The 14105-nt window shown below is 31.1% G+C and overlaps 1 protein-coding gene across 3 annotated transcripts; it reads left to right on the top strand.

Moving 5' to 3' along the window:
* The first annotated feature begins 2387 nt into the window (after window positions 1–2387).
* On the top strand, window positions 2388–13294 carry LOC145559897 (uncharacterized). 3 transcript variants are annotated; one of them, XM_081621174.1, is made up of 8 exons: window positions 2388–2541; window positions 11014–11229; window positions 11318–11455; window positions 11631–11709; window positions 11823–11894; window positions 11993–12068; window positions 12690–12752; window positions 12821–13294. In XM_081621174.1, exons 2-8 carry the CDS (start codon window positions 11026–11028, stop codon window positions 12888–12890), a joined length of 702 nt encoding a protein of 233 aa, XP_081477300.1. In that variant the 5' UTR covers window positions 2388–2541; window positions 11014–11025; the 3' UTR covers window positions 12891–13294. The 3 variants fall into 3 exon arrangements, with proteins under 3 accessions (XP_081477300.1, XP_081477301.1, XP_081477302.1); XM_081621175.1 differs by having other exon boundaries at window positions 2401–2541; window positions 11011–11229; XM_081621176.1 differs by having other exon boundaries at window positions 2403–2548.
* Window positions 13295–14105: the final 811 nt, after the last annotated feature.

Below are 14105 nucleotides of genomic sequence, written 5' to 3' on the forward strand. Positions count from 1 at the left end.
GTTAGTTTAGAGTTTTTTTTTTCAATAAAATACCAATATTTCAAAGGTACAAATTGAATTATAATGTTATTAAAAAAAATTATTAGATTATAATTCTAAAAAATTATCATATAAATTTATTTTTTTGTATCATAATATTTTTTGGACTAAAAGTAGTTCAAATCGTAAAACATCCATTTATAATATATAATAATCGGTTAAAATAATATATATACTTCACAATATAATAGAATTATATTAGGGTCAAGTCATGAGTTATTTTGAATTAAAAATTTATCTTAAAATTCAATAAACAACCCGAGCATTGCACGGGGCACAAAACTAGTATATATATAAAGGGGAGTTTTTTTCCCGAGTTTTTAGAGAGCCACATAGAATTTAATTTTTTCAGCGCGCCACGTAGGATAATACATTTTAGTGATAGCCAATAAAACAAAAGATTATTAATTTTTTTTTAAAATTAAATAATTCAAATGCCATGTAAGCAAAATTGTTGAATGAAATTTTTAAGTTTAAATTAATTAAATATATAAAATATTATCTTTTGATATTAAGAATTTTATCGAAATATGTAACATATTATAGCACTTACATAAAAAAAAAATATATATATTTTTAAAAATTCAAACCAACCGTGCATCTCACGGACTTCATCAGGATTAATCTTGCTCTTATATTTTTTTTAAGGTGAATTGAACAGTGGATTATATAGTCACTAATCATAAATCATCCCCGTAAAAAAAAAAGGGACTTCATCAGGATTAATCTTGCTCTTATATTTTTTTTTAAGGTGAATTAAACAGTGGATTATCAATCAATTACATAATACTAAAAGCGAATCTAACATGACACTTGTCATGTTCTGATTAAAAATTTTCCCGCCACTTTTTTCTTTCCTTTTTTTTTAAATTTTTTTTTTTTTGTACAAAATCTTCATTAATATTAATTTATATAACCTATAATATTTAACCTTCAATTTGGCAACTATATACGAAATATTCTATACGCACATTTTTTTTAATAGGTATTTTTCTATAATAAACAAACATATAAAGTAATATATTAGAATAATGTATACTCTCGTATTTCGTATCATTCTACAACGTATTTTTTCTTTGATTTTTTTTTTGACTCCAACAAGGATTTGAGACTTTAGCTCCAACGTATATATAGAAGTGTTATTATTATAAAATAAATCAATAAATATATAGTAAAAGCTAAAGTCTCAAATCCTGGTTGGAGCCAAAAAAAAAAAAAAAAAAAAAATTCAAAGAAAAAATACGTTGTAGAATGATACGAAATACGGGAGTAATACATTATTCTAATATATTACTTTATAATTTTATATGTTTGTTTATTATAGAAAAATACCTATTATAAAAAAAATATGCATATAGAATATTTCGTATATAGTTGCCAAATTGAAGGTTAAATATTATAGGTTATATAAATTAATATTAATGAAGATTTTGTACAAAATTTTTTTTTAAAAAAAAGGAAAGAAAAAAGTGGCGGGAAATTTTTTAATCAGAACATGACAAGTGTCATTCGCTTTAAAATATGCATATAGAATATTTCGTATATAGTTGCCAAATTGAAGGTTAAATATTATAGGTTATATAAATTAATATTAATGAAGATTTTGTACAAAATTTTTTTTTAAAAAAAAGGAAAGAAAAAAGTGGCGGGAAATTTTTTAATCAGAACATGACAAGTGTCATTCGCTTTTAGTATTATGTAATTGATTGATTGATTTTATAATAATAACACTACAATTCAATAACTAAACATAAATATAAAACAAAAACTAAAAAACCTTGATTATTAATTGTCATAAAAATTAAGTCAATTAAATTTGTATATAATATTTTTCCAGTTATAAACATAAATATAAAACAAAAACTAAAAAACCTTGATTATTAATTGTCATAAAAATTAAGTCAATTAAATTTGTATATAATATTTTTCCAGTTATAGTATGCTATAAAATATTGTGTCAGTCAAAACATGCCAACAAAATATTGTCATTTATTTTTATATAAATATTATGGTTGGTGTTTAGAGAGCCACAAGGGCGGGGGTGAGAATCGATCCCAAGATCTCTAGGAATCGGGAGGGAAGCTCTAACCACTTGAGCTAGCTATCACTCTCAATATTATGGTTATATTAACATTGTAATTCATAATTCGGTTAAGCAAAAACCGTGCGTTGCACGGGACCTTAAACTAGTATAGTCACTAATCATAAATCATCCCCGTCAAAAAAAAAAAAAAAAAAAAATCATAAATCATAAATCATCTTTTTAAAAAGTAGGAATTTATAAATCTGACGGTTGACATAACTGCTTGTGTATACGTGTCATTAATCGGCTTCCTATATTTTCTATATTTTTTTTTCTTTTGAAGTTTTTCTCTTTTACATTGCACCCTCTCTCTCCTCCATCGAAGCGCGTCCGGTAAATTCTCCATTGTAGCGCGTGCTCTGAATCCTCCATTCAACCGGCTTCTGGGATTTCTCTCCTCCATTGAAGCAGCATCTCAGGTACAATGTATGTGTATTTTTTTTTTCGTTTTTTGATTGATCATCGAATATCAATCTCACCAATCTAGGGTTTATCGTTTTTCTGATTGTCAGTATAATCAACTTAGGTTCTTCTAAGGTGGATAATTGAACAATTGTTAAGGTTGATAATTGAGCAATTGGTTACAATTACTGAAGTTTCAAAAGTTTATGATGATCAATCCTTTTTTTTTTTTTTTTTGCTACAATTTTTCCCCAATATACGTTGATATTCTTTAATCGAAAATAAATGATGGGGGTGCTAATTTGATAATTCAATCAAATTTGCATCTGTGTGTTTCCCTGGTTTTTGTGATCACAAGCCACTTTACTCTATGCCTGGACCTTAGTAGATGCTAGAGGCCTAGAACATTTATGAGTCCAATTTAAGCTTGTTGATATTGTTAACTTTGTTTAAGACATCAACACAATTTGGTTCAGAGGAATATTGGGCAAAATTCTATTTGAATTGGGTACTTCATGATGCAATTGAAGGATGGTGCATTTGGATTTGTAATTTTGTACTTGAATTGTCGAAAGAAGATGACTTGATGCCTACACATTTTTTCTTAATGTGGAAAAAGCTACATGATTTATAATTACATGGGTGTAAATTTTGAATCTTTTACTTGGAAAGCCTTCACCTGCATTGTTTACATTTTTTCTGAATTGTACGAGGGAATCTTGTCTTCCTCCCATATTACGTCTTCGTTTCATGAATCGGTTCATTCAGCTTCCATTAGAAGCATTCTTCATGTGTGTTTTTTTGAAGTTATAGATACTTTAGTTTCAGATGGCACTTAATCAACATTGCCCCAGTTGTCCATCTTATCTGAACAGCTGACGCATAGATTCAGGCGTTGGGTACTGCATTATATGGATATTTCTATGCTTCTAATCTCTAGTCAACTCATGGTTTTTTTTTTGTTTTCTTTTCAATTAAGCCTAATTATAATGTTTGTGTTAGAAACCAATTAGCAGAGCAATGTTGATTCAATTAGTATTTTAAAACACAAGTTCTGATCATTTTTATACTTCATAGTCATTAGGATAACTCATTTAATTTAATTCATTAGGGAATTAGGGAACTTGTTTTTTAAGATAACTTTCATTTTTTTTTTTCCCTTTCTTTCTTAGAGATCTTGATTTTGTTGTTTGAGTCATGTCTTGCTGTTCATGCATTTCCCACCATCTTGCTTCCATCTTATTTTTCATTTCTCAGGTTGAATTAGTTTAATATCCTTGTTCACTTGAAAACCTCAATTCCAAAACCAAAACTAAAACTTAAGCATTGAATCATATGCTAGCTCACAGGGAGCCTAGCTGTTTATGGCATATCCATATTCATGCGTGTATATGTCTAAATCTCTTAGTGAGATTAGTGATTCACTAATTTCTAGCCTCTATAAAGAATCCAGGTTGCCTTTAACCTAGCTATTGATGTCTTATCCATATCCATATCCATATCCATGTAAGTTGACGTGGGATAGTAAAGTTTCAAACTCCGTTTAACTATTTTTCTTCGCGATTTTCCCTCTCTCTCTCGTGTTCAGCCTCTTCAGTTTTCAAATGGGAATGTGTGATGTGTTTCACCTTTTGGTAAAGACTAGAATAAACCCGGTCTACAATAACTTATTGTAGACCCAACCTTCTAGTATACCATACGAATGTAATTATACCATACGAAATGTGATTATATTACTACAAAAGTGATTATATCATCTTGAAACTGTTATGTAAATGTATCACTCAAAAAGTGAATTTATCATTATAAAAAGTATGAAATAGTGAATTACATCATTCAAAAGATGATTTTTAAATTTTATCATCGTAAAGATAATTATATAATCTCATTAAATGGTTTAATATGAGATTATATAATTCAAAATATGACTCACAAAAAGATAATTATATCGTCTTAAAAAGTGATTATATCATCCAAAATGTGATTATATTATTTGAAAGTGTCAAATTTTGGGTCTACAATAATTTATTGTAGACCGGGTCCATACAAGACCAATTGTCACCTTTTATCCTTTTACATTCTTATTTTATTTAAAAATTATGATTTTTTTCACCCATTTTGTTAGCCTACTCCCCTACAAACTAAAGTAATCCTTTTTATATTTGTAATTTTATTAAAAACTTTATGCTTTTTTCCTCCCTTTTGTATTTGGTAGCCTACTTCCATGCTGACTAAAGTTATAACGTGCTTTTCCAACCAATTCTTTTCATGTTTTTAGACTGAAACTTAAGGTTAAATCTTCGGAAAAGATTATGTGCGAGAGTGTTATTCATGAATGATATCTTAATAAGTATGTAAATTTTCTCTAAGAGAGTTCAAGAAACTCATGATAAGTACAGTGGTTTCTTAACGGATAGAGTATTAATATTGCTTAAACTCATTAAAGTATGAAGTGAGTCAAGAATAAAAGCCATTTTGTACTGGAAGTCAAGTCTCCTTTACAATTCCTTGTGCTAAGGTTGAAATACTTCTTAATCTCTTTGTAATGAGCAATGTTACTCCATTTCTCAACCTTTCACCTTGAATAGAATAGGATTCTTAAGGTTCCAAGATTTATCAAAGTATTTATATGTCCCTAAAACTAAGTCTTTAACAACTAGAAAATTGCATGTTTTGCCCATTCACACTATGATGTATTACATTTCTAATGAGATATGTCTAAGGAGGAGGGCAATGTGAACTACTTTCTTTGTCTCAATTAGCCATATTAATACTCTATCCGTTAAGAAATATTAATTATTTAGGAGTTTATCAAAGAATTATTAATTATTTAGGAGTTTATCAAAGAATAACACTCTAATTATTTAGGAGTGGTTTCTTAAAGAATGCTTCATGCAGTGGATCCATTCATGGAGGAGTTTTATAATTTGGTGGGACTCATTCATTTCATGGTAATCCCACCCATTATATCAAGTCTTCTCATTATATCATTTATACCATGAGTTGGTATTAAATGTCTTTTAGTTTGAAAACCAATAATTAATTTATTTGTTTTTTTTATCAATGCCTACTAAAACAAGTCTTTGGGTGTAGCTTAGGAATGCTACACTCTAAAACTTCTTATAGTGCGCTAAGCATGATAATTTGAAGTTGGAGATTGGGATGCGTTATGTGCATAAATGTGCGCTATGGATTTATAGAGATAAAAGTTAAGCGCATCAAGGCGCTCTTTGAATGAGCTTTGCCAACTTCAAAAAATGTTGTCCACTTTTTAGATGGGCCGACATTAATTTTGTTTCTATTCTCCTTTTATTATCTTTCAAATGGATCTTTACTATCTCCTTTTGGAAATGATCAAGCTTATAGCTATCATAGCCCATTAAACGAATCGTGTGGTGTGCTTTTGTCTATTGGCAACAAGGGCGCAAGCAAGACAAGGAGCAACACAGTCTAGAGCCAAGCTTGATGAGCACTCTTGGCTTTTCGCGACAAGCAGTATTCGCATCGATGTGGCTTGACAACCAAGGTCAAGGGGGGCACAAGTGAGTTCGAGCTTTATTTGTTTCAAGGTCTGTTTGGGATGCTTTATAACATATGGTGGCACAATTGGTAGAGAGATTTCACAAATTTTTATTCTTTCACCTCTCATACACGAAAAAATAGGTATCTTCGAATAATGAGTGGGAGTTTATATAATTTTCAACTAATTCTTCCATAACAAATCACGTCACAACAAATCCCTCAACCAAATTTCCAAGATCACGATTTTTCCTCACAAAGTAGCGTGTCAATTGTTACTCAATGAAGCTTTAGCAATGGAGTTGATATTGTCTTATCAGCTATCCCTACAAGCCCACACCACCACCACCACCACCACCACCACCATATTAACAACAAAATGTGCATCATCCAAGTAGAGCTAATAAAAGAGAGAGAGTGAAGCTCTTATACCTAGCTACAAACAAAGTGTTTATCTCCAGTGTGTCTTACACTCCTCCCATGCACCTCAGGTATCAAAGTGACACCTCTTGAATTACCATAATTGGAAGAAGCATCATGGGGAGTAGAGCCTTTGCCTCTTGAAAAAGCACACTATCAAATGGGTTTGTTACCATGAAGAGAATGAAGTGACAATTTGGACTTTGCATATCATATTTTTTGTTGCCCGTTAAAAAAATATTGTACACGAAAATGTTTAGGAAATTACGATGCATTTTTCTATTGAAAAGGAACTGTGGGATTGCTTCAAAGTGGTGGTTGTGGAAAAAAAGGAAGAGGGATGAAGATGATGTGAACGTAGTAACCATTGGTACTCATGGTGGTCTACCTTCTTCTAGTGGTGTGAACTGTGAAGAAAGCTAAGGCTTTGCAATGAAGAGGCAATCGAGGGTTGTCATCAACACTAGTACAAATTGCTATAAATTTGGGCGGGATTCTTAAAACGATATCGATGTGAGGGGTTATGGCATGAACCTATGAAAGAGGGGAAAAGCAAATCCAATTGGATGGAAAAAATGTTTAATTTGAAGACGAGTAAAGTTGGAATCAATGAAGGTTAAGTGAGATATGCTACAGTCCTATCTCACAAAGAAGAATTAAGAGGTTTTGGTTATTCAACCTTTATTTTGTTTTACTATATCATATTTAATTTAGTTTCATGTTTGTTGATTTATAATATTAGGTTCCAAAGCTATAATAGTTGCAAATGAATTATTATACTTTATTATTATTAGTAGTGTTATTGTTGTTGAGTTAAATGCTATGCTTTTTAAAATGTTTTAGTAGTATTACTTTCTAATTATGGATCATATTTTTAATCCATGTAAGTTATATATTGTTTCATTAACAAGTGTTGTTCTCTTGATAAATAACTAAGGAAAAAATGACATTACCAATCCCAAATATTGACGTTCTTCTTTAAACGGTCCCAACTATTGATCAACTCATGACATTTCCAACTTTAGAGGTGTTCTTATTAGAACAATCCCTAGCTTACAATGATCGGGTAAAGTAGACATTGTCACGTGTTGAGTTTTTAGTGGTCTGTTTTTAAAGTAACATGAAGATGGTGTAACGAGAGGGGTGGGTGTTTAGAGTGGTAGAGGATTGATTTTTTCTAATTACGCTTAACGAAAACAAGACACATGGCTCTATTAATTGGTTAATAATATGTTAAGGACTATATTGAGAAAGACCTCTCAAAAGTTAGGTTCCTACGAGTTAATCAATAGTTGGGACATTTTAAAGAAAGCCGGTCATTGTTGGGACTCATGGTGTCAATTTATCCATATTAAAGCTTGTAATTAATATATTGTGAAAGGATATTTTGTTTTTTATTCCGTTTTATTATTTAATTTGTTCGTGTTCAACTTTTTAAAATTTACTTATTATTATAGCTGGTTTGTAAATTACTCTAGAACTACCATACAATGTAATCTTAATACTACATACATGATTGTGTATTTGTGAATAAGTTTCGTAAAAAACCTAATTACCTTTGATGAAAAAAATGTTAAGTAGGTTAAAAAAACAAGTTTAGTTTAATTATTATAGTAATTCGTTTATATAAATATGCAATTGGATCTCATTATTAGCTAGCTAACATTATGTTTTGTTCATTACTTATTTCAGATCATACTTTATTGTTTATGTGTTAATTTTTTACTGTTAAATACGTAGTATTAAATTCTTTAATGAAAAAATATTATGAAAATTATATATTTGGAAAATACACATTGATGCTGCAGGACTTCATTTGATATATATATATATAGGGGGAGGCTCTCGTGAGAATTTTTCTTATGTGAGAACACTCTTTATGTTCTAAATTTTTACTTCTATGTTCTAAATTTTAAATCTGATGTTATAAACTTTTCCTTAGGTGTTTAAAATTAAATCAAATGTTCTAATTTAGTATTCACATGTTTTAAACCATAAATTAGTTAAGTTTAATATCATAAATTTTAAATAACTTGTTCCAAAATTTGAACTTATATGTTCTAAATTTTAAAATGTGTGTTCTAAGATTTTTAATTATATGTTCCAGATTTTAAAGCGTATGTTCTATATTTTTACTCATATGTTATAAATTTTTTATTCACTCTTTCTATATTCTATATTTGTTTGTTCTAAATTTTTATTCACATGTTCATAATCTTAAATCAAATGTTCTAAATTTTACTCATATGTTTAAAATTTCATAAAGCAGATTTTATAAATTTTTAATCACTTGTTCTAATTCTTAAATCAAATGTTCTAAACATATTACTCACTTAGATGTTCTAAATTATTACTCCGATGTTCTAAATTTTTACTCGTATGTTCTAAACTTTTACTCACATGTTCTAAATTTAAAATCAGTTCTCATATAAGTATGAATTCTCACATATGAACCTATTCTCACCGGATCCCTCCCCTATATATATATATATATATATATATATATATAGCCTAAATGTAATCATAAAAATAAGGTGAACTAAACATAGCCTAATTGTAGTCATAATTATTTTGTTTTTAATTTATTTGTTCTACTCACTTTATAGTTTTTTTTTCCTACTCATTATCTTTACCAACTTACCATTCTTTAATGAAAAAACTTACCTTTGTACACTACATTTACCACTCTTTCTTAAACCTAACCATCCTTTTTGCACTCTCATTCTTACTTTATCTTACACCTTCAACCTTTTTGCTCTATCTCTTACATTTTCTTACATCTACTTATCTTTTTTTTTTTTTGGTTTTGTTTTGTTTTGTTTTTTGTTTGTTTTTTTTTTTTTGTTTGTTTGTTTGTTTTTTTTTTTTTTTTGAAGTTTTCTGTAACTATAATGAGTGGGTCTAAAAAAAAATGAGGTATAATATTTAATACCTTTTGTAAAAGTTGGCTATATACCATTAGAAATTATGATTCTACTCCTTTCAATTCATAAATAGTCTTCTAGAAAGCCCATGTGTGATTGATGGTTGCCCATGTAATTTCATAATCTTAATGTGATGTGCTGTGAAGTTGCAATTTTGTAAAGCAATTGCTTGTCTTGCCCTTTTGCTAGAGCATGTACCCCAGACTTCATTACAACACAATGTTGTATTTGATCTCTATGTTAATGGAATTTCATTCCTGTTCTTTTGCTTTAGTCTAAACAAAACTTATACACTGATATTGGGTATGCTTAGAAGTGGTCTTTGAGGATTCAGTATTGCTTTGGCGAAATGCAGTAATGATAAATTGATGATCTTGTGGTGTGCTTAGCTAGCAAGAAATGGTGTTTTTTGCTAGAAAGAAATGATCGAACTTTTAAGGATGTTTCCACTCCTCCATATCAATTCAATTGTCTTAGGAAGGTTTTACAACACATGGTTTGTGTGTAGAAAACTTTCATTTTGAGTAATAGGATACAGACATCCTAAAAAGGATTACATGAAGATTAGGAAGATTATTGTGAACTAATCTTCAATTTAATTGTTACTCAGTCTTTTAATTGACAGATTCAAGCAAAAGCCCTTTATTTATTACCTGAATGTTAATGATATTACCCCAATATGAAAGGCCCTAATTATTAGATACCCTAGTTCGCGATTGGGAAGTAAATTGACAGATTTTGGTGGTCGTTGGTATTATGTCTCTGAGACTAACTGGTGGTTTCTGGCATCAGATCGGTGGTCGTCGTTGGTAAAGAAGTTTCACGTCTGTTCTCTCTCTCTCTTTCTTCGATCTACTCTTTTCCTCCAAACTTTTTTTTGCCTTCACAATCCTCTTTTTTCTTCATTCTTCTCAATTTGGAAGCTTCTTTTATAAATTTATGGTTCTCTAAGTTTACCTAGAGAAATGTGATCCCTATAAAGTATAAACCACAGTCTTTTTTTATGATGAAAAGCCATCAGACAATTGTTAAATTTTAGGATGAAATGGATATGGTGGGATGGGGTCAAGATGAATTTTTTGTGGTATGCAATAAAAGCTCAAAATGAATATTGGCTACTGATCTTCCGTTCTGTTACTGACTTATTCCCCAGTGGAAGAAAAGATTATAAAGCAGAACAGATTAGTGGTTGATGTATATACAAGTATTTGTCTCAAACTCTCAATCCTCAAAATTCTGGCTTAGAATTTGAATTAAAAATTTGACTTCTGGATTGTGTCTTGTGCTTAATGATGGGCATGCTTCCTCAGTTCTGGCTTTTCTTCCTATTACTGTATATTCCCCTCCCCCTCCCTATGTCGAAAACATTTACGTTAGCAGACCATCTATGTTCCCACTTGTGGGGTACTTGCTCTCTATCACCCTCTAACTTCATCGAAAGGATGATTCTTTTGCCTCATGCTTCTGCTGTGCTAGTGTTATTAATGGAGTAAAGTAGCTGGAACATTAATATTCTTAAGTTTTAGAGGTAACTGAGGTAGTGTGAAAAAGATTAAATTTTTCAGTGTCTGAGATTCTGTTCAGGATTTTCTAACTGTTTGTTTTCTAATTATTTGGGTCCAGCAGGACTTTGAAGACATGAGATCGGGGTATATACACTTTTCTGATAAACAAAAAATTGGGAATGGGGAAGTTCCATCTCTGGTTGATTTATGTGTTCAGACAGCAATAGATAACATTAGATACATTGGTAATGTTGCTCCATTAGATTCACATCTTCTAGAGCGCATCTTGCCCCATTGTACTGTGGAGCAGTTGATGCATATTGAAAATGCTACAGCTGTAAGTTGAACTATCTCTTTGGCCTCTGTGCATTGAATATCTTTACTCTATTTTATCTTAAGTCTTGTATTGTTTTGAACTATTGTAGGAGAGGGATCTTAGTCCAATTACTGATAAACTTTGGAAGAAATTTTATGAGGCAAAATTTTTTGCTGAGAGTGTTAAAGTGGTAGAGGCGAGGATGAAAAAGTATAACGTGACATTTAATTGGAGACAACTGTATCAGGTAATTGACTATCTGGTGTGCTTTATCAGGCAGACGCTTTATGTTCTATTACTTGCTACTATGTTTGGTTTACCCCTTTTGGAAAAGGCTTTAAGTGTGGTCTTGTGTAATCAATCTAAATGCTTGAATGGTACTTGTTTATTGTTCAGTTTTAAACAAGGCTTTTTCCTTGCAGGCGAAATTGAAGGAAGTAAATGAGGCTGTAAATGTATCAGTAGAGCGACTAGCACAAAGATTAAAGAATGATAGTGCCCGTAAGTTTCCTCTAATACTCAAGCTATTTATTTTGTTGATTTATTCTATATGGAGGTGTTAGCTCATATGGGTTTTCTGAATTTTTTATTTTTTATTTTATTTTTTACTGTAGGAAAGCAAACTCGTCAAATCCAGTTTTGTTCAAAGGTTCCCCCCTCGTCTAAGAGACGGACTTTTTGCGGAGGTATCTTTGTTGTTTTTGTGGGGCCCAAAATGATCATTCGACTCTTATAGTCTACTATTGTCTATTCTCTTACCATATGATATGATGCTTACATGTAGCATTTGGAGAATCAAGCGCCTATTCCAATGCAAAGAGCAGCATTCTGAAGAAGGCAAAAGCTGAACACTTTAACAGGTATTCATCTAAAAAAATTGAATGCATTTCACTTTTCAATTTCACATTTTGCCAATTATTTTTTTGGTGATGATGATGGACTTTCTGTTGTCCTTTCTACGAAGTTTATAGCCGTTTGTCAAAGTTCTTAAAACTACACTTGCCTTATGTAAAAAAGATTCCTTGAGCGGTGAGTCTCTCCAAAATATTACAGTATCATTTTTTGTAGTATCTGACTAGTAGGGGAAAAGCTACATACATGTGCACCTCCCCAAACTCTATCTCAACAGGATGGAATTTTTTGTTTTTCATTTGTTGGATTCAGTACTAAACAGCTTATGAAGGAATTCAGCATCTGTGTGATCATTTCTAACCTGAATGTGAGCAGAGCTATCTAAATACTACACTATTTACCAAACTTTCAAGCATTATGTTTATTTGCGGTTTGGACAAGTTTAGTTTATCAACTTGTTTAGAAATGACTATATTGTTTCAATATCCTTATGTCAAATTTGCTTACCCTATATCCTCATTGGTAATTGGCATGCTCCACTTCAAAAAACTTCAGGAATTATTATCTTGGCAATTCTCAAAGACCCTGATGGTTTGACATTTTGCTTTCTTCTGTGGCTTCTCTAACAGTGCAGAGATGAAGAACCGGGCAGCTATACGAAAAGGAGCTGTACAGCAACCAAGAAGTAACAGGTAGGTTGACTCTACCAATGTTGGTTACACTTCCAAGAACATACTTTGATCTTGTCTTGTGATTTTAGTATCTCGAGGCCTCAAATTTCTCGAGGGATGGGCCCTAATTCAAATTCATACTCAAAAGGGACTAAGTAAGCTGATTAATCGGGGAAGTGATGAACGTACAAGCAATGCCTTCCCGCCTCTGCCAAACATGTACCAAGAACGTTACCATTCAAGCAACTTTGACTGAGGTGATCTTATTCTACTTCCAGCACTGCCAAATCTGAGCAGGACCTGTCTCTTTTTCTGTATATCTGCATAAGGCACATAGTATTAATCTGCGCTGTGCAGTTCTGTTGTATGTACAACATTTTAAATCTGGACCATCTACCCTTAGTGATGGAATAATCAATCCAGCATAATCTGAAGCCTTGAGCTACTTCTGGCTGATCAAATTTTAGGATTATTTTCCATATCTTGTTCATTGAATTTGTGGTGTTTTATCTGTGGATCATAAGATCTTCACACTTTTGAATTTATATACTTATTTTAAACTAGCAAGAGTTAATGGTGTGTTCTTATGTATCATCTGCAGAATTGTCAAGGAGGGTTTTGTGTGATCCCTCTGCAAGTTTTGGGGAAATTGTTATATTTATTGCTCATTGGTCAAGGTATTATGTGTCGTTTATACTTTGTACCCGTTTGTTACTTTGCCTTGCACATAATTCATGAACACATCTAATGTTATTCGTTTTGGATGTGCATTTTCAGCACCTAGTTTAAATCCGACGTTATATAGTTTCATCACTCATTAGGCTAGGAAACTGAATCTGTTTTACTGTATAATATCACCAGGCCTTATTGCTGATTACTAGTTTCAGAGACTAGTTATGGTATGTGTCAAAACTGTCAATGCCCATAAATTTTAGATATTTAAACTTGACAAAAAACTCAGTTATAGTAAAATCTGTGTATCTACAAATTGTCCAATCCCTGTACATCTCTTATTTAAAATTTCCAATATTTACTAGGACTTGTGAGGATATTAGAAGAGTTGAGTTCTACAAAAACCAAGCGGACAAATATGCATTACTTGGGACTCAAGTACATCCCAAATAGTTGGGATTATTAATATACACTTTTACTTAAAAAAAATTGCATGATTTGAATAAATAAAGAGAGACTAAGCAAAAATTTGTCTCATAAATTGTTAAATGTGTATTTGAGCAGTAAATGTTTAAACATTTATACCAACGCCTTTTCTCTGTTATAATCGTTTATGATTCATAAGTTCATGGAGCATGATTGTAGCCATTATGATTATGATAATATAATCTCTCTTCAGCATGAATGTCTCAGGATGCTTTT

Source organism: Chenopodium album, chromosome 9, assembly GCF_948465745.1.
Source record: "Chenopodium album chromosome 9, dcCheAlbu1.1, whole genome shotgun sequence".
NCBI lineage: Eukaryota > Viridiplantae > Streptophyta > Magnoliopsida > Caryophyllales > Amaranthaceae > Chenopodium > Chenopodium album.